The sequence below is a fragment of the Crassostrea angulata genome, chromosome 3, assembly GCF_025612915.1.
Source record: "Crassostrea angulata isolate pt1a10 chromosome 3, ASM2561291v2, whole genome shotgun sequence".
Taxonomy (NCBI): Eukaryota; Metazoa; Mollusca; class Bivalvia; order Ostreida; family Ostreidae; genus Magallana; species Magallana angulata.
Window position 1 is genome coordinate 816,355 of NC_069113.1, and position 21,146 is coordinate 837,500.

The following is a 21,146-nucleotide window of genomic DNA, read 5'->3' on the forward strand; positions in this document are numbered from 1 at the left end:
TACAAAATGAGATTGTAAGTCAAATCAAAATCCAGACTTAAGCAATAAAACACAAGAACACACACAGAGTTCACAATTTTAATAATGTCCTTTTCCCTCACTCATCACAAGTTAGTGCACACATGATGAATGCCATGTAGATAATGACAATAATTTACTGTCCATGTATCGTGTCTATAAGTAGGTCACAGGTTTACGGCTTGCAGCGCTCCACGAATCGTGGGTATAGTGTGACCTCGCGGATGTGATAGCGGTCCAGCAGCCAACACATGAACCGCTCCAGTCCAAGACCATAGCCGCCATGGGGACAGGTTCCGTACTTCCTCTATTGGAAAAAATAAATAAAAATTTACAGTAATAAAGTTCTTAAGAAGCTTATACATTGGGTAAGTTCTACACTTCATCTATTCGAAAAAAAAAATTAATATTTACAGTAATAAAGTTCTTAAGAAGCTTATACATTGGGGAAGTTCTACACTTCATCTATTGGGAAAAAAATAAATATTAACAAAATACTGTGGTTTCATTAATTTTCAAGGGCATCAATTTTCGTGGATGAAGTGAAAATCACAGTTTCAAGGATACGTAAATTCGTGGCCAATGACCCTATCAATACAAAATGTTAATAAAAATTGCACTTCAATGAACATTTAATTTCGTGGATCAACTAAACAACGAAATCCACAAAAATTGGTATTCAACCAATATTGATGAAACCCCGGTATAGTTCCTATGAAACTTAAACATAAAGCTAAGATCTGATAAGCATCTACATGTACCGTATACCCTGTTTTCATCAATAATTACATTTGACCAAAGTTTTTGAACTTGTAAAGTGTAAACACTTAGGCCCCTCCTCTGTGTTTAAATGAAAATTATTCAGTGTAAACATGTTAATTTGTCCTCTAAGTTTACAGTCGTTATCTTGCTCTTTACGTAACTATTCTTTATTTACATATTCATCAATTCTGAATTCACATGTTAATTTTATGTTGACGTGTAAATTTGTACTGCAAGCTAAAAGGTACCAGTAAAAGGAAGGGGTTTCTAGTCTTGTTTGCAAAGTAAGTTGTCTTGCATGACTTCTACATTTTACCCTCAGGCGAGGCCTGTACAATCCTTAGCATCCTCAACTCCCTGAGGAGCAGACAAGCAGAGCTGCCAAACTATAGCGCTAATGCTTATACATTCACATCGCCAGCTCGTCTCATGTGCCAGGTACCCATTTTAACCCCAGGGTTGAGATAGTACATGAGTAGAGTAAAGTAACTTGTCCAAGGGTACAATGTTACAATTTACACAGTAATGTTGGGGGAGGGTGGTTTCGTACCTGGTCAGTGTACCAGTAGTAGTTGGTGGTGTCGATTCCCTCCCGCTTGAATCCCTCCATTAGCTCCTCATGGTCCCAAATTCTCATAGATCCCCCCACGATCTCTCCTACATTGGGCATCAAGACGTCCACCTGACCAAAACAGAAATCAGTTGATTCATCCAGGTATAATATCACATCAAACAGGCACTCTCAAATTGTTATGTAAGTAATACATTCCCCTATGATTTTTTCATTTAATGTAAACATTCGTTAAGTGTTCATAAACCAAATAAATGTACATGTATTAAAGAGCGAATAGCATTCAAAATTGTTTGACTTTAGAATCAGTAAATCTCTGATTAAGATCCAATTTTATCATAAGTTTGTCATTTAGAAGGTTTCAGGAACGTTTCAAATCAATTCTCAATAAAAAGCTGAGACTGAGTTGGACAGATTGACAGAGAAATTTCTGGACTCAATCATATGTAAAATAACGTCACTCACGGATTCCGTCAACCTGCGGTCATCCGCGCACCTCTGCATGTAGAAGGATTTTATTTCGGCCGGGAATTTACACAGCAAGATCGGCTCGTTTATCTGGTCCGTCATCTTCCTCTCGGGAGCCTCCGGAATATCCTACAAATAGGGAAAAGTCAACAAGATTTTCAAAAAATATTATTTCTAGCAATTAAACTTTATTAACCAGAATCATGTGTAATACCTGGTATATTTATATTTGCAGAAGGAAATATGATAAAAAGGATCCTACATGTTATGATGTAGCCCCAAAACTTAAAGAGTATTTAGTGCTCACCTCCCCAAACTCATAGAACGTTCCGTCGTCTTTCTTTATGTCATGTTCTTTCAAGTATGTGATCGCGTCCTTGTACTCCAGACGTTTGAACGGTCTCTTTGGAGGTTGAAAGTTCTAAGTGAAAAAAAAAATTTCTCCATTAATAAACTATAGATGCAATACTTTATAGAAATTAATTACTGTCATGGGTGAAACATTTTAATACCATTTTATATAAAAATTTGTAAAGTTTTATATGCAACAGATCTTGCAAAAAAAAATTAAAAAAAAAAAAAAATTTGCAAAAATAAATGCATAATTTTGGTTCTGTACAATGATTAAGATCCTCTGATAGTAAGTTACAACCAGAGAGTTTAAGTTCTTTGACGACTATTAACATACAGACAGACTTACATTATTCTTTTACATGTTTTATGATTACATACTGGTACTAACCTGGTACACAGTAACACAGACTTAAGGAGTTTGGTTCCTTGACAATTATTTACACACAGATCTTTGACTATTATTTACACACAGACTTACATGGTTGAGTTTCTTGACGATTATTAACACACAGACTTACGGGGTCGAGTTCCTTGATGATTATTTATACACAGACTTACGGGGTCGAGTTCCTTGATGATTATTTATACACAGACTTACGGGGTCGAGTTTCCTGACGATTATCTACACACAGGTTTACGGGGTCAAGTTCCTTGATTATTTACTTACCGGGTTGAGTTCCTTGACGACGCTTCCGTACGGTCCGTTCAGCACCCTGTCCACTACATCACACACAAGGTCCTCTAATTTGTTCAGCAAATCGTCAAAAGAAATGAAGGGGCATTCCGCCTCAATGTGGGTATACCTGGTGACATAGAAATAAACACTACAGGTGTGGACAAGTGTAAACCAGCAGAAAATGTCTATCGGACCTGTTGGGGAATTTTTCTGAAAGGTGCCTTCATTTTTTTTTTTCAATTTCACTTTGTATTTTGTTTTGGTATTTTGATGCAAAGTTCAAGATAGCTAAGAGAAATAAACAATGCTGGCTATCATTATCAAACTCTTACTCTGCCAGATGTCTCCTGGTTCGGGAATGCTCTGCGCGATATGACTGAGCAATACTGAAGACGTCCCCCATGGAGGGAATACACGTCTCGAGATAGAGCTGAGATGACTGGGTGAGATAGGCCTATAATGTCAGAAGTAGAGGTGCATGAACTATCCAAAATACATTTTTTATATCAAAATTAATACATTTTTTTATTACATTTACATGTAAATATCCTGAAGCAAAAGAAAGCTATGACTGAGGGACTGACCTCCTCCCCGAAGTAGTTCAGTTTAAATAACGTGGACCCTCCTTCTACCTGTGTCTGGACCAATGTGGGCGGAGTCACCTGTCAATCATATCAGTTCATCTGAATACACTGGTATATAATATTGTATTACTGTAAACATGATATTTTAATAGCGTGACTGTATGATATTTCACGAAAACTGATTTTTGTAGCATGTAAGCTTGGATTTGAATTACCAGGAAGCGTTTTTTTTTTTTCTATATGTACCCATCATTATGCATATGTGCCGACATTTTGCATTGTACTTGATTATACAGGAGCTGCTTTTCAACAAAAACAATAAATAGAACACACGGTCAACTCTAATACAGTTACAGTGTAACCCTTTGATGGCCATTCCTACTTATGACAAAATACCTGGACATCAGTGATCCCTATTGCACAATTTGAAATAAACTTAATTACAATATTGCTATGCAAAAACAAATATTTTCTGGATTCATGCACATACCACATTCCTCACTTAAAAATAAGATCAACAATATACAATAACTCACCTCATAGTATCCTCTGTTGATGAAATGATCCCTGAAGGCCTGCATTATCACTGACCTCATCTTAAGAACCTTGGAGGTCTGCAATAGTAAAGTCAAAGCTTTTTTTAAAGATATTCAAGTACAAGTATGAATGTAACATTGTCAATCATCGTCGGTTACTTTCCAGTGTCTACCAAGTTACCAACACCTGGAATCAGCACAAGCTGCAGATATCATTAAAATTTCAAATGGCCATACTATCTTGCAATTCCAAATTAACTCCAACTATAATTTCCTATAATTTGAAATATTTTATTTCAATCAGTTTCTTGATGAAATAACAGTAAGTCCTAGGGCCTCTTGGTGTGATAAACTTACGTTTTCTCCTCGGATCATCATATGCCTGTTGTCTAACTGCACATCAATGTTAGCTTCCTGTCATGAAAAAAAGATATCAACCGAAAATACTTCAAAAGATATCAAAATACTTCATTGATGATACTTGTGACTGTTTAGTTCATGTTTATACAATACAAACATCACTATCGATTTGCAGAAACAAACACAAGATCCTAATACCTCGTTGAGAACAGTGTCAGCGCCACCTGGTGGGGAATGTCCCACTAACTCCCAGAAGTCCACAGTCAGCTCGTGTCCGTCGGGTGCCTGGAATGGGATTGAAACCTCATTATCATAACAAGATATGACAATTCAATAATGTTTTTTAAAAATATGTCAAATACCCTGGTATCAGACATTGATGTTTGTAATACAAAGGACTATGTGCGGTATGGTCAAATATCTGCCCCCGATTTCAACCAATTTTTACAACAATAGTATCGTATGAAAATGAAATCTTCACAAATCATTGTAAAGAGGATGCCTATAACTTTAATCTTGATTTTAGTCATCATTGCTCACTCGCTGTTTATCTATGACGTCACTTAAATGACCTAATTCCCGCAAATTTGCAAACAAATGAAGATATTCTCATTTTTGCTCTATATTTTGAATTCGGAAGTATAGAGCGCAGGTCTGCTCAAGTGCGATTTTAAAATAAGTTTTTCTTCAGATAGTTATACATATTATACTAAAAAATGGTACTTGAGCAAGCCTGCGCTCGATGTTTCCCAGTCGAAAAACCATCGGAAAACACCCATATTTTGCTACAAAACATCAATTTATCAAAATAATGCAATATTCATGACGTCATTTCTACATTATGACGTCACTGTGGTGATAACCTTTTACACCTTTATTTCCAATATGATTTTAACTATCTTTCACCTTATTTTATAGCTCTTTCTAAAACTTTGATTTTGGGGGGCAAAAATTGCATAAAACCGCACTTAGTCCTTTGGGTAAAGTATTCATAGTCTGTACAATACACACCACTTTTCCTTCTGGTAACTTGGTTATCTTGCCATAAACACAAATGGAAGCTTCTGTTGACAACAGCACAGCATCATATGTCTGGCACTGAAAAACAAATCATGCACTCACATTAACTGGAACATCAGAAACAACATGCTATAATCTGACAATTTGAGAAGAAATTTAATAACTTGAATACTTTTAGATAAAAATTTTCAAAATGCAAGAATTTAAAATATTCTGAGATATAAAGACTCACCAGGGCATCAGAGAAAACACACTGTAAGAAACCTGTTCCGTCTCGTAACACTACAAACATCAGGTTCTTTCCTGGAAATAAAATTAAAAGTGTTACAGTAGTGTTTCTCTTACAGTACAGGTAGTTGTGCCTCTAAATTGAGACACATGCTGTTAACTTTCTATATAAGAGTTATTACAAGTTCTGTTACCTTGACGACGAAGTCGATGTACCCAACCAAAGATTTTCACTCTCACATCTCTCATTTCAACAGAGTTACGAATCTTGATCTGAAAAATTTAGTTAAGTTCCTAAACTAGTTTTAATGCAAACTAGTATATTTTAACAATAAACTTGTTTTTAACACCAAAATGTTTTCAAACATTATTTTTTAAATGAATTTATTGAACATGTAAACTGTTTCCATTTATCCATATAAAATGGAAGAATGATACGATGCAAGCAAAATCCAAATAACTTCCACCAGCTTACAACAAATCATGATTTACAACTCCTATCAACAAGACAAGTTATCTGAAACCAATTTTTAACGCTTTTAATTTCAAATTTTCTTTTTTTCCCCCAAGACCCCTGTCCCTCCCTGGCTATCCCAACAAAGTACCTGTTTGGGGGCAGGCAGTGACTTGTCCTCCTCAATCACTATCTTCTTGGCCTCCTCCAAGTTCTTTTCTCTTCTTTCAGCATCTTCTGCCTGAATTAGGGAAAACAACATATCAAAAACATATCAAAAACATTGCTAAGCAGATCACTAACAAAACCCCTGTCCAGGATGTAAAAAAGTTTTGTGAAATGTTGGTGTTTTATTTGCTTCACTGACTCCACAGTCTTGCAAAGTCTGTATACAGTATACTGTCAAATGAATTAAACCTACGGCAGAAGCAGTAAATTTTATTTTGTTGATTTGTGATTTAAAATGGTTTTGTGCAAGTTTAATCTCATTGTCAAAAAAATAGCCACAGTGAATATGTTAACCTGTCCCAACAACCTCCCTCCACAAATATGACATTTCAATCACTTCATTCTAAGCGGTAACCTCTCTAATTGACCTCGGAACTTACCTCTCTGGCAGCAATGTCGGCTTTCTTGTGCTGATCCCGCACAAACAGTTTAGTGATCTTCTTCAGTTGTGATTTAGAGGCCACCTCATACTTCTGTTCAATATAAAAGAGAGAAAATACGGTGTCAGCTAACTTTCAACTTGTGAATAAAACATCCAAATGTAAGATGAGAGTACAGTATGTTTGAAACCAAAGGTCCCAGGATACCCTAATGAATGTCAAATATAAAATATCCTAGTCATTTATTTTTCAGTCATTTCATCATACTGTTCTTATGTCTTTTTGTCCATCAAACTTTGCGTTTGAATTTCATATCTTTTGATCTAGCTTTCTACAAAAAATGTGGGGTTTTTTCCCTTTAGCTTATCATATCAATAAGGAGAATCTCAAATGCAGAGTGAATTACCTATGTTTGATAAGGGGCATCTGCATTTTATTTTCAAATTTGACTTTTAGCTAAGTCTTAAGATACATTTCATTCACGCTGAAATACTAATGTACCATTTGGTGAGGCATTGCTGTGCTAGAACAAATTTCTAGTTCTTTACAATTTTTAACCTCAATTTATATAAAATCATCAAATATTTCTAAGTATGATCTCAACAAGGTTGACATAATTAGTTTTGACTGTAAGTATATCAACATTTCCTACTCTATGTATACAGACCTCATTTTCCTTTTTACTGTCCACATAAATAGGAGGGAAGGGTTCCTGTTCTGCATGTTTCATTGCCTGTGAAAAATACGGTGGGAAGAGAATGGAAACTTGTAAACTGAAAATTCATTTTGTCAACCATTGAAGCGCTCAATTTAATGATATTAAGACTTACTCTAAGAATGGTTTTGAACGGCTTTTCTTGACTGCCATCTCCAGTCTCGTCACTTCCTGTGGCCTCTGAGGTGTAGATTTCACCTACAAGTCATATCATACAATTATTTCTACGGGCAAAGTACATATAAGAAACAACATTGGTTCATGGTCTAAATAAGATGATCATGTTTTCTTTGCATACAATCTAAAAAATTCAATATGTGGGGTTTTGGACCAAGAGTTTTTCTTCTGAAACAAAAACTAGTAAGCCCACTTTTCAAAGAATTTGAAAACATATAGATTTACAAAGTTTTTTTTTTTTTGCTAAACCTATCATAATCAATCAATTTTCATATCAAATTTTCTGTTTAAGTGAAAGAAAATAACGGAAATTTGACAATGCACATGGCTTAAATGACATAATTACAAAATGGAACATTTGCATTTTAAGGTGAAAACATTAACAAGTAAGGCGATTACTCAGATCATTAAAATCAAGCTGACAGTTAGTGTCTTGTCAGCAGTGTCATCACAGAGAAGCTAACTTGTTCAGAGACACTCAAACATTGTTTTCCGACAAGTGAATGTCACGCCTGAATGAATTTAACTTGAACGAAACAGCGACATCAGTGAATGTGTAAATATACAGAACACAGAGATTCATGTATATAGATGATACTAAAACTACCATCTGTTTACATCAATAATCACACTTAAGGTATATTCAAAGTAATTAAGTAAGCGTGGTACACTAAACATGTCAAAATGTCGAAAGATCTAACAGTTAGATTGGCAATTTTACAATCGGTTCATTGACTCTGAATCTTTATAACCGTGATCATTGAACAGCTTAATTATATATATATGCATTCGTTTATGATCGCCCATTGTACAACTCATTTACATAAAATAAATAAACAAGAGTGACACATAAAACATTTTACACTGTTTTAGACAGGCTGGACTTACCAAGTTTCAATTGCTGCGTACCTTTCTCAACACCTTCCATGATTATTTCTGTTTGTTAACCAGTCGATATATGTTATATAATCAACAATATCGCATTATATTTATACTATCCGCTCTATATATTTCTGTTTTATTGCATCATCTGTTGACGGAATCCTCGTGTACACCGGTCTCACAGACACAGGAAGTGGTTGTGGCAGTTGTCGTAAAATATGGCAAAAGTTTGAAAAAAGTAAAAAGTGTCATTATCTATTTTAAATATAAATATTTTAAAGAATAAATGGAATATTTGTGTTGAAAAGGATTTTTGAATATAAATATAAAACAACGAAATATGTCGTCACGACATAATGAACCCAGTTACGTTATTCGCACGCAAGGGAAGTAGAGCTCGGAAAAGAACATTATTTTAGACAGTTTTACCCAAATCTGTTGATACGAAAATTACATACATCATTTAAAGAGTTTTTCCGAAAATTACCAGTGGTCATATGTCAACTTTTATTGTGCAATTTAGCCTAACAAGGGTGTAAACCGCAAGTATCGACCACAAATATGGCGGACCAATTCTTTATATTAGAGTTATCCCCCTTAGAATATACAGGAATTGAATGAAGTGGAACACAATGTTGAGACTGACTTAAGTTTTTCATCACTGACATTAACTGTGACTTAGATGTTATTGAAGAATGGAACAAGCTGCACGATTGTCGCCTTCAAAACTCGTGTTGACGTCCGTACTGGAACCTAAGGATGAATTGAATGAGGTATTTACAGTAGTTGAAAATGGGTCAGTTGAAAGTTGTACAGAGAAACTGAAGTAACAATAGCTATGTTCAAGTGATTTGTAATGATGTTATTCACCAAGGATAAATGATTGTTACTGGTTGTCGTTTTGATAGAAAAAAATTGACAAGTTTGATAGATGTTCTGCAAAATTTGCTGCATTGTATCACATTTTAAACATAAGATTGTATTTGTTTAATACAGAAATTAGAGAGGTTTTACAATACTGTAACTGGAATACAAAGCAGTCTGTCAGAGAGGGAAGCAAACGATGCTCTGAACTCTTTCGTAAGTAAAGTTAAATCTGTAAAATTCCTTTCTATTTTTATATATCATACAAGTCTTAATCAATGTAATGCTAATGAAATACTCATTTTCAAGGCCTGTCGTGGAACCCAACAACATGAAGAGATCCAATTGGGATTACTCTATGGAATCCTCACCGATCCCAAAATGGCACCAAAGGTATACATAACTGCCATGATTTCCTGTTTTATATATCACATCCATCCAAGGAGCAGAAACTTTTATTATTGACTCTTACTTCCAGCATTACAGAGACCTGACCCTGGTTAGTCGAGATGGTCTCACCATTGTCCTAACCAAAACAAATCAAATCATATTTGAGAAATGGCTGAAGTTATTGGACAGCACCAGAGCACAGGTAGGTCACAGTAGAGAGTTAATACACAGGTAGGTCACAGTAGAGAGTTATTACACAGGGAGGTCACAGTACACAGTGAAAACTGAAAATAAATAAGGTTTGATCTTTTTGTTAGACAAATTACTGTAAGCAAAGTTTGTATTTTTTTTCAGATTGTATGGCTATGCAAGGAACTGATTCAAAATGGAATTCTTGGATCTGATAGTGTTTGTCACAGCCTTATAAGGCAAATAGCAGGTCAGCAAACCAAAAAGTTTTTAAAGCTATGATGGATAGTTATGAATGTGGATATGAAGAGGAAGAGATTATACAAATTTTCTTTTACTTTTAGGTGGTGATATCTCGCCAAAAAATATTTGGCTTACAGAGGTCATGGTCGACATTTTCACAGAAAACAGGTCAGTGTGACACAATTAGATTTCCATGGAAACTGTTTTCTAACTCAGAATATTTGAATAAGAACAAAATCTGTTTCAAGTAGATTTATAGTGTTTGCCTAGTTTTAGGAGAATTTCTGTAATCTGATGATGATTGTTTTGATTTGGTAAATTGTCCTACAGGACCTGGTTGGATAAGTTTCCGAACCTCCTGTCTACGGTAGTGTACACCTACCTGAGGGTGATCGTGGATCACAACGGACAGGTGTTTGTCAATCTACGACAGAAGGAGGTGGAGCTCTGTATCTCTATTCTAAGAGAGAAGGTACGAAAAACAACTTATTGTTCGTGAATTCATTAATCTGTTCATATCAAATCTTAGAAAGTATATAGCAAAAGTGGCCCATTGGTTTCAGTGATAATTTGATGGGAGATCGATTTTATCTCATTGTACTGAAGGAAAAATTTGTGTGAGATAAACTGTATGTATACAGGTATTTCAATTCCAATAGAGAAGTTAGTTGTGGGACACCTTTCTCTGCTTAATTTGAAAGTTTTGTCTACCTAATGATGTTGTCACATGCAAATCTTGATTCGTTTCTTTACCTGTTGTGTGATTCAGTGGACAGACTGCCAAGCGGTAGGAAGAGACTTGGTCCGTCTTTTACAAAACGTGGCCAGAATCCCAGAGTTTGAAAAACTGTGGCGGGACATGATGTTAAACCCCTCTGCCATCTGTCCCTCTTTTACTGGTGAGTTGTGAAAAGGAAAGACGTGATATAAGGAATTAGGTGACAAAAACCTGATGGACTTGTTAATACATCTGTACCTCTTTAATATCTTTGTCTGACTATCTGTATTGCAGGAGTTCAACAGCTGATGCACACTCGAACCTCTAGAAAGTTTCTCATCAGTCGGCTCACTCCAGACATGGAAAACAAATTAGTTTTTTTAATAACAAAGGTATTCAACAGACTTTAAGATGTTATACTCTAGAAAAAAATTTTGGTTTGAATTTTAACTGTGTCTTACTACTTGCAGTTTATTACAGCTTGACTGAAGTAATTATGTAACATAAACGATTTTTGTAAACTTCAGGTGAAGTTTGGTCAGCACAAAAAGTACCAAGACTGGTTTCAAAGACAGGTGAGTCTAGAAGATCGTTAGATCTGTTGTTATTCCATTAACATGTTGGTGTGTCTCCTACTATGTCATACTTTGATATTCTTAGAAGAAAATGATGTTCCTAGAATCAATATAAAGGAAAATTAATATCATTCATAATAAAGACTACTGACCTTACTAACTGGTGACTACTGTTGTTCCTTTGTTGCAGTACCTGGCCACACCAGAGAGTCAGTCGTTACGCTGTGACTTAATTCGTTATATCTGTGCCGTCTTTCATCCTCCTAACGAGCTTCTGTGTTCTGAGATCATCCCTCGCTGGGCGGTGATTGGCTGGCTCCTGACCACGTGTACGGTAAGGGTTCCTGTCGTTATCATGTACAGTGTCTGGTAAAGCTAAATATATTTAGTCTCTGTTTTTGTGTAAGTTGTCATTTACATCTCATTTGACAATTTTTGTTTTTGCAGTCCAATGTAGCAGCATCCAATGCCAAATTAGCTCTTTTCTATGATTGGTTGTTTTTTGACCCAGAAAGGGACAGTATAATGAACATAGGTGAGTGAGTTTTCAGTTACCACTTTTTAATATCAGGCTTTCATTGAGATATACATGTAGTTATCTTTTAAGTTTGGAATACTTCATAATTTTTTTTTGGTAAAGATTTTGTAAATATTATGTTTCAGAACCAGCAATATTAGTTATGTTTCATTCAATTCGTCCACATCCAGCAATCACAGCTACGCTATTAGATTTCCTTTGCCGGGTATGTGTCTCTTATTCTTTGCTGTTCAGCATCAATGGAATGCAATGATTTTGCCGAGTTTGAGTTTTGCTCTCTGCATGTAGTTAATTCCATGGCTTGTGTTTGTAGATCATGCCAAACTTTTGTCTGCCTTTACGTGAACAAGTCCAACAGGGGGTGTATACGTCCCTGAGGGTTATCTTGGAGAAGAGAGTGCTACAGTAAGTCAAGTTAACACACTCTGATGAATATTTGAGATGCAGAGAAAGCAACATCAAACAACTTCTTCATTCTCCAGACATTTTGTTCATGAAGTTTATTTTCCAAGTTTTAAAATGGGCGTGTTTTGTAGATTACAACAGCTTGTATATAGTAAATGTTGACATTGTTACTGTTTTTTTTTTGTTTAAGTATATGTATTGGTTGTTCTAGAACAGCTTTGAATATTTTTTGCAGATCTTTATCCCCATTATTTGACAACAGCAAACTTGATCAAGAATTAAGAATCCTCATTCGGGAGAATTTTAATGAATTCTGCTCACAAGAAGGTAAATCTTGTCCATCATAAATTTAATTCATGTAACAGAATGTTACAAATATACGTGTCGAAATCTGTTAAAGATATGAAGACAAGTTTTATTTCTTGAATTTCATAAAATATCATCTTGAATGGGTTTTCTTGTGGTTATTTTTAGTAGTGAAAGAAGATTCCATGAACAATAAAGATGTGATAGAAATAGACAATGGACACCATGTTGAAAATAATCTGTCAGACGCAGCTTTTAGTGATGAAGAGGATGATATGGGTATGTCGAGATGTCACTTTCTGGTTAGAATTTTTACCACAAATGATTTAGGTTTATAATTCAGATTAGAATTTTTACCACAAATGATGAACATTTATGATTCAGATTATCGTGGGCAAAGCATTTTTCCTTTACAGTATACAGTGTAGTTATATTCTGGAGATTGTGCATAGCATGAAAGCTTGTTTTAGAGGGGGAAGCAACCCCTTTAGAGAAACTTTTTCTCACATTGAGCAAAGATTAGGAAGACGGCACACATTTGCAGCACACAGTAATGCATTGCATTCAAATACATACATCTTGACTGTCTCTGTCAGATTGTTGTGTTTTATTATGTTACATTTGATCAGTAGAAAAGCTGCCATCTGACTGCACCTTCCAACCAATCAGAGATACGCGGTACGAACCCGTGGATTTAGAAGAATACCTACAACAGCTGGGAGGAGATATATACGAGTACACAGTTCAACTCAGAGACGAAAAGTAAATTACATACACTTATTACATTTGGCAAAAATTACCTAGACTTATTACATGTGGCAAAAATTACATAGTTTTATTAAATGTGGCAAAAATTAGACTTATTACATTTGGCAAAAATTATCTAGACTTATTACTTGTGGCAAAAATTACCTAGACATATTACTTGTGGCAAAAATTATCTAGACTTATTACTTGTGGCAAAAATTACTTAGACATATTACATGTGGCCATCTGAATTTTGTATAATGGTATGATTGGTTGACATTGCCTTTTCTGTTGACAGAGATCAAGAGATTCAGTGTGAGGTCATGGACCGACTTCTACAGACAATTCTAAGAGAGGTAATCAGAATATCAATCATTCATTATAGCTGATTGTAATGTTCACACAGGAAACAGTTTTAAATGATTGACCATCAAGATTAAATATTGAAGAACCTGTTCAAGTTCTCTGTATCTTTACACTGAATGTCTGTTCTTTCATTCTCAACAGGACGAGTGTGACCTAGATATGACAGGTGCCCCTCTCGCCGCCTGTATCTGTCAGATCCTCGCCTCCCAACTCAGCAGTAATCTCTTCCCGAAGGAGCAAGATGAGGAGTAAGTACCGTACATCTTCCTTTATCAATCGTCCTTTTGGAATAGTTGTGAACATGTCCTTACATTTACATGGAATTGTATATTTCAGGTCTTTAGAAGACTCCATAGGATCACCCCTCTTTGTCATGTTTAGGTAAGAACCATTGTACATTAACACAGTTTATATGTACATACATGTACACTGAACATGGAGGTAAATAAACAGAGGAAGGCATGTTTTGGATCTGAGCCCATTCCTATGATCTTCTTTGTTGTTTACAGAAGTACAACTAGTTGTGTCCAGAAGTACATGTTTTGTACAGATATACGTGTACAAAAAATCAGTTTATACAGAAGTACTGTATGCTTCTCTGTGTTCGTTTAAGGTTTCTGACAACAATGCCGGAGGAGGACCCCAACAGACAGCCGATCCTGCAGCTGATGGGTGAGATGTACAACCGCCAGGCCCGGATAGGCTACTATCTCCTCTACTTCATCAAAGTCGGGTCAGTGACCACGCCCAGGGACTGAACCAGGGACACTGTGTCTCAGGGTCATTTTAAATTTGAAATAACATGTTAATGTTAAGGTTTTATGAGAATGTTTGAATCGGAGGGCCTTTGGTTCAGTCTCTTTGACTTTGTAGACTTATAGCAGATTATGAGCACATGAATGTATACAGTGAATGCGTCCTTGAAAAAAATTCATTTTTAAGGGTATACATTTTTTTTTCCTTCAGGAAAGTTAATGATGAGAAAATGAACACGTACAAAGATTTTTGTAAAAGTTTAGACAACAAGGATCTGCCCTCCTGTTTGATGAGAGACTTAAAGGTCAGTTTATCTCATCTTCTAGTGATCTCTGCAGGTACACATACATGTGTAGATCTATCCTCTTGTGCATGGGTGAACACCATACATGTATGCTAAATATTAAATAAATTGTATTAACATATATGAGTTATTCATTATAATTGAGGTAATTTGCTCATTGTATCATTGTTGATTTGTTTACAGCTTTGTCAAGAGGATGATGTGAGGCTGTTTATCTTCCTTATGCCAGATATTTACACAATTGTGAGTATTAGTTGTTTTAACACTCTGTAGGAGAGATTTATTTGTAGATTCTAAGTACTCTACATTCATTTTGTAAGAGTTAACTGTCATCAAAGTACTCACATACTCTGTGATTTTTGATTGATTGATAGAGTAAAGTGAAAGTAGAGTCTGAAATATTATGTTATCAAGACACTAGGTTAAACTGAAATTAATATTTACAACATGTCAGTGAAATGATTCATAAATCTTTGATTATTTCACCTGTAACGGCCCACAGTAGATGTATCCACCATGTTTACTCACAAGTTTTTTCTGTCCGTAGAAAATCTACTGCCCTCTTTTACATGTATCAATCTGGAACATCCACAGGTAGAACTTTCACTTAATACATTGTACATGTATTTCTATCTGGACCTATTTCTTTTTTCAGTTTCCAAACATAGCAATAGGAAATGTAGAGTTGCTTCACATGATAGTGTCAGCCATCGATGGAACACAGGTAAAATCTACAGGCTTTCACACCAACATTTCTAGTATAATCAAAGCAGTACATGCACTTTGCAGTCAAGTGACAGCTAACAAATAAAATCTATTTTCTACAACTTTACCTAGTATAAAGAACAGAAACTGAAATTCTCTTTCACTCTCCTGACTTTGTATGTTCATGTACTATGGTATTAATTGTTGTGTTCATGTTGAGATATTAAATGTTGATGTTGATGTTTCTATTTTTGAACAACAGCTCCAGGAGTTGTGTTCATGTTAAGATATTAAATGCAGATATTGATGTTTCTATTTCTGGACAACAGCTCCAGGAGTTGATCTGTCAGATCCTACAGGGACACCTGGTCATGTTCAGAAAGGACTCCTTCCTCTCCATCCTGAGTGAGTGTTTTAATCATTGATATGACATATTGATGTACATGATTCCTCTAATACAGATGGCTAGTTTACACTCAGTTGACATACACTGTTATTATATTTAATGTGATATATGTCAATGTATGTTTTTTTTTTTATTTGATGCTGTATATATATATTGGTTACACCCTTCCTGTTCCCTTACAGACGGGAGCCTGGAGTGGGAGACGTTGGAGCAGTACTTCCTGTGGCAGCTCATCTCCGCCCACAACATCCCCGTTGATTACATAATGCCCGTCCTCCCAAAACTCGACTACACAGGTCAGGCTCCATCATAATTCACTATTCAAAAAATGTAGATGTACTGTTATTCCACAAGTTTATTTTTTAGTCTTTCATAAGTCTTCAAGTTGTTAGATGGAAGAGTTAAATCATGGTTTTACACATGTGTAAGAGTTATTACATGTAATTTGACATACAGTTGTTAAATTTTGATGTTTTTAAAATATCTAGAGCTTCTGCAGAAACTCCATTTCAATTATTTCTCAATAAACTGATCAATGCAGTTACCGTAAAGCTCGGTGTAGTAATGCCATTAAAGATAAATTTTTAGTGGTCAAAGTTATCCCTGCAGTCTTTTATTTTTTCCCTTTCCTCTAAAAACTACTTGTTGTTGTTTCAGCTCATGCCGAGGCTTTATCCAGCATACTGGTGCTGCTCAAACAGGAAGGGTAGGTCAAAGGTCACGCTAGTGCTTGATCACTCTGTTATTGGCTAAATTATCACCTTAAACTCCTTGTCCTAGTCAAGAAGCATAACGCTAACCTAAGAATATCTATGTTTATGTCTCCCCTTCAGGAAGCTGTTTTGTTTTAGAATAAGGATAATAAAGCACAAGCTTTTCCATACATGTATGGTTTATTGTACATGTCTGACTTTATGAATCTTTACATATTGAGCTGGATCAGTGTCCGTTTGATTACAGACCCTCATCGGACTTGATTCGGCCTATCCTGTGTAGAGATTACAAGAAGACGGACTTCTTTGCTGTATCCATCCTCAAGTACTGGGCTCAGGAATACGAAGACAAACTGGCCGAGATTATCCTGGCTCAAGTCTCCAAGATGAACGGGACGCCAAAGAAACGACAGAGGTCAGATATTGTCCCATAATGCAGTGCTCTAACTTTACAGACTAAGTTTGAGTGATAGAGCTTTGATTTGAAATAAATTTCTGTATTTATATTTTGTTTTATGTTGTAGGGTGGGAAATGCAAGTTCAAAGAAGGATGGGATCAGCATTGAACAAATATTGTCACATCTGGACCACATGAGACAAGTCTGCAAGAACATTTCCTGTATGTGTACATAGTGTCTCAGGATTTCTGATATTTGTGAAATCTTTTGATATAAGTCACTGTAATATTGAATAAAATTAAACCAAGTTGTCATTGACAAGATGCAGTTGAAAATCATAGGAATTTTTAAATTACACAGTATAATTTTAGGTACATATTACATGTTTATGTAAATATGGATAATCAAAGTACTTTTAGTGCATGAATGTTTATGTCAAAAACTGTGATGCTTTTATGTACAATATTTTTCATTTTGATTTTTAAAAATATATTGGACTTTGCAAAGAATATGGAAACAAAAGGAACTTGATTTAATGTCAACCCTTCCATTTAAAGATATTTTTGGAAAGATTAATCTGAAAAATCATTTTGTTTTTAAGAAATATAAATTCTGTTGCAATGGTACATGATTTCTGATGTTTCTTTTATTTTTATTTTAGTTTTGAACAATGAAAACATACAGCATGCTCTGCAACAGGTGCATCAAATGTCCAATGAAACTCTGAAAACAAAGTAAGTTAAGATCAACTAAACTCTGAAAACAAAGCATTTCCAACTTAACACTGAAAACAGTATGTAATGTCCATCTAAATACTGAAAACAGTATGTTATGTTTAACGAAAGCATCATATCCTATAAATGTCCAACTAAACACTGTGTTAATTTATTCAAGACCCATTGTGTCAGTTTGAGTATGACCCCATTGAAACCTGTATTCTCTTGACTTGTATTAAAATCATATGCCAGCAACTTCCTTATTTCTGAAATTTTTTGATGACAAAAAGGTCAATTTTATTTATGCTCTTTATTAATACAAAATTTTATGACAAATCTTGCTGACACTGTGATGAACACTTATTATATTTTTTCAGATTCAGCGACCTTCTAGCTCTAGCAGACGACATTGAGGCGGACTTTAAATCAGTGCGAGTTTTACGTGGAGTACCAGCCAGAAAGGCTGCTAATGCTAGTGCTGCGATGGGGCTAGACAACAGAAACTCTCGCAAAACCACCAAAAAGGTTGTCCAGGAGACGAGTGGATCCTCAGATAGCAGCGATGTAAGTATAACAATTATAATATGTGTATTACCAAAGCCTGTTGTTCTCAAGTTTAGGAAAGTTAAGTACATGAATTCTGGACAGGCCATTGTGAACTTTTGATCTGGATGTTGTACAAGGTTACGAAATGCAGTTGAACTTACATGTATAGATCACGAACATTGATATCTCAAAAACAATGGATGTGTAAGATGAGTTTCAAATCCCAATGATTGTTTGTCCAAATGAGTTTCAAATCCCAATTGTTTCTCTCTGTTCATGTACTACTGTGAAATCATTAAAATTCATGGGGGTCAAATTTCTTGGATTGCTTAAATTTTACAGGTTTGTGGGGACGTAATTTCGTGTATTCTCGTATACCTACAAAAGGATACCTGACTTTATTGCCTTGATTTATTAATTCGTGGAGGAGGTTAATTCGTGGATGAGAGGTACTCACGAATTCCACGATAATTGAGCCACCACGAAATCTAATGATTCCACAGTATTTTACTTTCATATCTCCTATCTTTGGATAGATATCTTGGTCAAATCAAGTTTGAGACAACAAAGTTTGACTGTAATAGATATGGCTAATTTGTTAATATCTGCATGTAAATATTCATTTTCCATTTGAAAGGATGAAGAAATCAAACCAAGACCCAAGAAAAGGAAGAAAGCTTTACCTGTGGAGGAGGATAGTGATTAATCAACCAACGTCTGGACCGCCCTGTCAGGGGCCTCTGTTACAGAGATCTTGCCCTGTGGCGGGGCCTCTTATAGAGACAGATCTAGCCCTGTGGGGGCCACTGAGAGAGACAATTCTAGCCTTGTGGTGGGCCTCTGAGAGAGACAGAAGGCCAATACCTACAGTTTCTGTATGGGGACAATCTCAGACAGCAGTGGTTTTATTGTGAAGTCTTTCATTTTATTGGGAAGTGAGCAACATTTTACCTGAGGTAAGGAAGGGGAATCTCATTCTCCTGATAATGTGCTTTTCAAGGACAGCCATGGACCTGGAGACGTGTGGGGAGTGCTGTACAACAAGGTGTTCTGTGTCGAATCATTCATCAGTGTCCCACTGTTACACAGGATGTTAACCTGTGGATGTTAGCATCAAGGTACTTGACCATAGAGCAGAGGTGCCGAGGGGTCTGTGTTACAAACAGAACATTAGTGATAATGGCTAGTGTCTGCGACTTTTACATGGGTGTCCTTCAGTGTCTGGTGTCTGATTCTGAGAAAAAAATGACACAGTGTAAGGTACATGCCCCCTAATTCTGAGTGTGACAGACTAAGCCAGGAACCTTAACTGGATTTCTACAGACAACACATGTTACAGCATATGTTGGGCACACCCCTTTATTCTATATGTAACTTGAAGTCTGACACAGTGCTATTTGAATTGGTTGATGTCTATAAACAGCACATGTTACAACATGTGTGACGGACACAACCCCTGAGTGTGACTGAAGCAGTTCAAGGTGGCTCAACTGGATGTCTTCAGGCAGTACGAGTTACAGCCCGCCTGGATCTCACATAGGCAGCACAGTGTATCCGGAACAATCCATTTTATATCTCGTTTGACGAGATTTCCAGTTTTTTATAGCAGAAGTCTGTGTTCTACACAATAAGAATGTGATGAAACCATCCGTCTTTGAATCATTAAACCTGATGTTTACTTTGTTTTTTGATACATGTATTTCAGATTAAAATGAATGAAATCTGATGTTTTCTTCGTTTTTACATGACATAAAGGCGGGCATTTCAGAGCCACACCAGTAGTTAGCATCAAATACATGCGTGTCCAGTACCCAGCATCCACTCGGCTACCAGTCATTTCTTGACACACTAATACAAAGTCCATGGTAAAGTGACCAAATATTTGACCTTATAAGTTGTGCAAGAATTAAAAATGCATCTACTGGTACTTATACACTGTATTTATACTCCATTGCATTATCTCAATCAGCCGCTTTTTAAATTTTAAAATCTTTAGACTTTAACTGTAACATTGTATGAAGCTATTGAGGTGAGCTAAAATCTCAGTAAGCTCCTTGTTTGATCTATAAACATTTAGGCAAGTGGTCCTACTCGCATATAATCTAAATTTGGCTCCAGACTGGAACATTTTCATAGCCATTCCTACTTAAATGAGCAATTGGTTTTGTGTATTCAACAATCAACTCCACGAAAAAATTTTAATTTGATGAATATTGATGGAACTACATTAAAGCTGAGCACTACTCTGTACAACCCCTATGTAAGCCGCAAACCTTTTAACAGTTCAAAGAATTTCGCTGTAGAGATACCACCTGTGTGGGTGTACATTTCTGTAGAGATCCCACCTGTGTGGGTGTACATTTCTGTAGAGATCCCACCTGTGTGGGTGTACATTTCTGTAGAGATACCACCTGTGTCGGTGTATATTTCTGTAGAGATCCCACCTGTGTGGATGTACATTTCTGTAGAGATACCACCTGTGTGGGTGTACATTTCTGTAGAGATACCACCTGTGTGGGTGTACATTTTTGTAGAGATACCACCTGTGTGGGTGTACATTTCTGTAGAGATCCCACCTGTGTGGGTGTACATTTCTGTAGAGATCCCACCTGTGTGGGTGTACATTTCTGTAGAGATCCCACCTGTGTGGGTGTACATTTCTGTAGAGATACCACCTGTGTGGGTGTATATTTCTGTAGAGATCCCACCTGTGTGGATGTACATTTCTGTAGAGATACCACCTGTGTGGGTGTACATTTCTGTAGAGATACCACCTGTGTGGATGTACATTTCTGTAGAGATACCACCTGTGTGGGTGTACATTTCTGTAGAGATACCACCTGTGTGG

At 36.0% G+C, this 21,146-nt stretch overlaps 2 protein-coding genes across 3 annotated transcripts; one reads left to right on the forward strand and one right to left on the reverse strand.

The window, feature by feature from the left end:
- Positions 1-64: 64 nt before the first annotated feature.
- On the reverse strand, positions 65-8,601 carry LOC128175480 (asparagine--tRNA ligase, cytoplasmic-like). The gene is made up of 18 exons (XM_052841109.1): positions 8,420-8,601; positions 7,470-7,552; positions 7,307-7,372; positions 6,640-6,732; positions 6,183-6,272; positions 5,772-5,850; positions 5,582-5,652; positions 5,341-5,427; positions 4,528-4,614; positions 4,327-4,383; positions 3,970-4,047; positions 3,434-3,511; positions 3,182-3,303; positions 2,841-2,976; positions 2,127-2,240; positions 1,817-1,948; positions 1,331-1,462; positions 65-325 (listed from the first exon to the last, which is right to left on the reverse strand). Exons 1-18 carry the CDS (start codon positions 8,457-8,459, stop codon positions 194-196), a joined length of 1,677 nt encoding a protein of 558 aa, XP_052697069.1. The 5' UTR covers positions 8,460-8,601; the 3' UTR covers positions 65-193.
- Positions 8,602-8,741: 140 nt separating this feature from the next.
- LOC128175478 (integrator complex subunit 3-like) lies at positions 8,742-20,024 on the forward strand. Of its 2 annotated transcripts, none has more exons than XM_052841107.1 (32): positions 8,742-9,186; positions 9,410-9,493; positions 9,587-9,670; positions 9,756-9,869; positions 10,022-10,106; positions 10,201-10,267; positions 10,430-10,571; positions 10,869-10,998; positions 11,112-11,209; positions 11,345-11,392; positions 11,583-11,726; positions 11,840-11,927; positions 12,056-12,135; positions 12,244-12,335; positions 12,571-12,662; positions 12,810-12,920; positions 13,271-13,403; positions 13,687-13,744; positions 13,896-14,002; positions 14,091-14,135; positions 14,368-14,487; positions 14,721-14,814; positions 14,998-15,057; positions 15,470-15,538; positions 15,849-15,924; positions 16,108-16,221; positions 16,583-16,631; positions 16,886-17,053; positions 17,163-17,257; positions 17,698-17,770; positions 18,130-18,316; positions 18,936-20,024. In XM_052841107.1, the coding sequence occupies exons 1-32, from the start codon at positions 9,109-9,111 to the stop codon at positions 19,002-19,004; spliced, it is 3,054 nt and encodes a 1,017-aa protein (XP_052697067.1). In that variant the 5' UTR covers positions 8,742-9,108; the 3' UTR covers positions 19,005-20,024. The 2 variants fall into 2 exon arrangements, with proteins under 2 accessions (XP_052697067.1, XP_052697068.1); XM_052841108.1 differs by having other exon boundaries at positions 13,274-13,403.
- The last annotated feature ends 1,122 nt before the right edge of the window (positions 20,025-21,146 follow it).

Bases quoted from the DNA above. Each gene is read 5' to 3' on its own strand.
- LOC128175480 (XM_052841109.1), bottom strand. From the start codon at position 8,459: ATGGAAGGTGTTGAGAAAGGTACGCAGCAATTGAAACTTG. The intron at 3,512-3,969 runs GTGAGTTATTGT...TATGATTGACAG, and splicing joins TCAACAGAGGATACTATGAG to GTGACTCCGCCCACATTGGT. The intron at 326-1,330 runs GTACGAAACCAC...TTTTTCCAATAG, and splicing joins ACTACTGGTACACTGACCAG to AGGAAGTACGGAACCTGTCC.
- LOC128175478 (XM_052841107.1), top strand. From the start codon at position 9,109: ATGGAACAAGCTGCACGATTGTCGCCTTCAAAACTCGTGTTGACGTCC. The intron at 14,815-14,997 runs GTCAGTTTATCT...ATTTGTTTACAG, and splicing joins GTTTGATGAGAGACTTAAAG to CTTTGTCAAGAGGATGATGT. The intron at 16,632-16,885 runs GTAGGTCAAAGG...GTTTGATTACAG, and splicing joins GTGCTGCTCAAACAGGAAGG to ACCCTCATCGGACTTGATTC.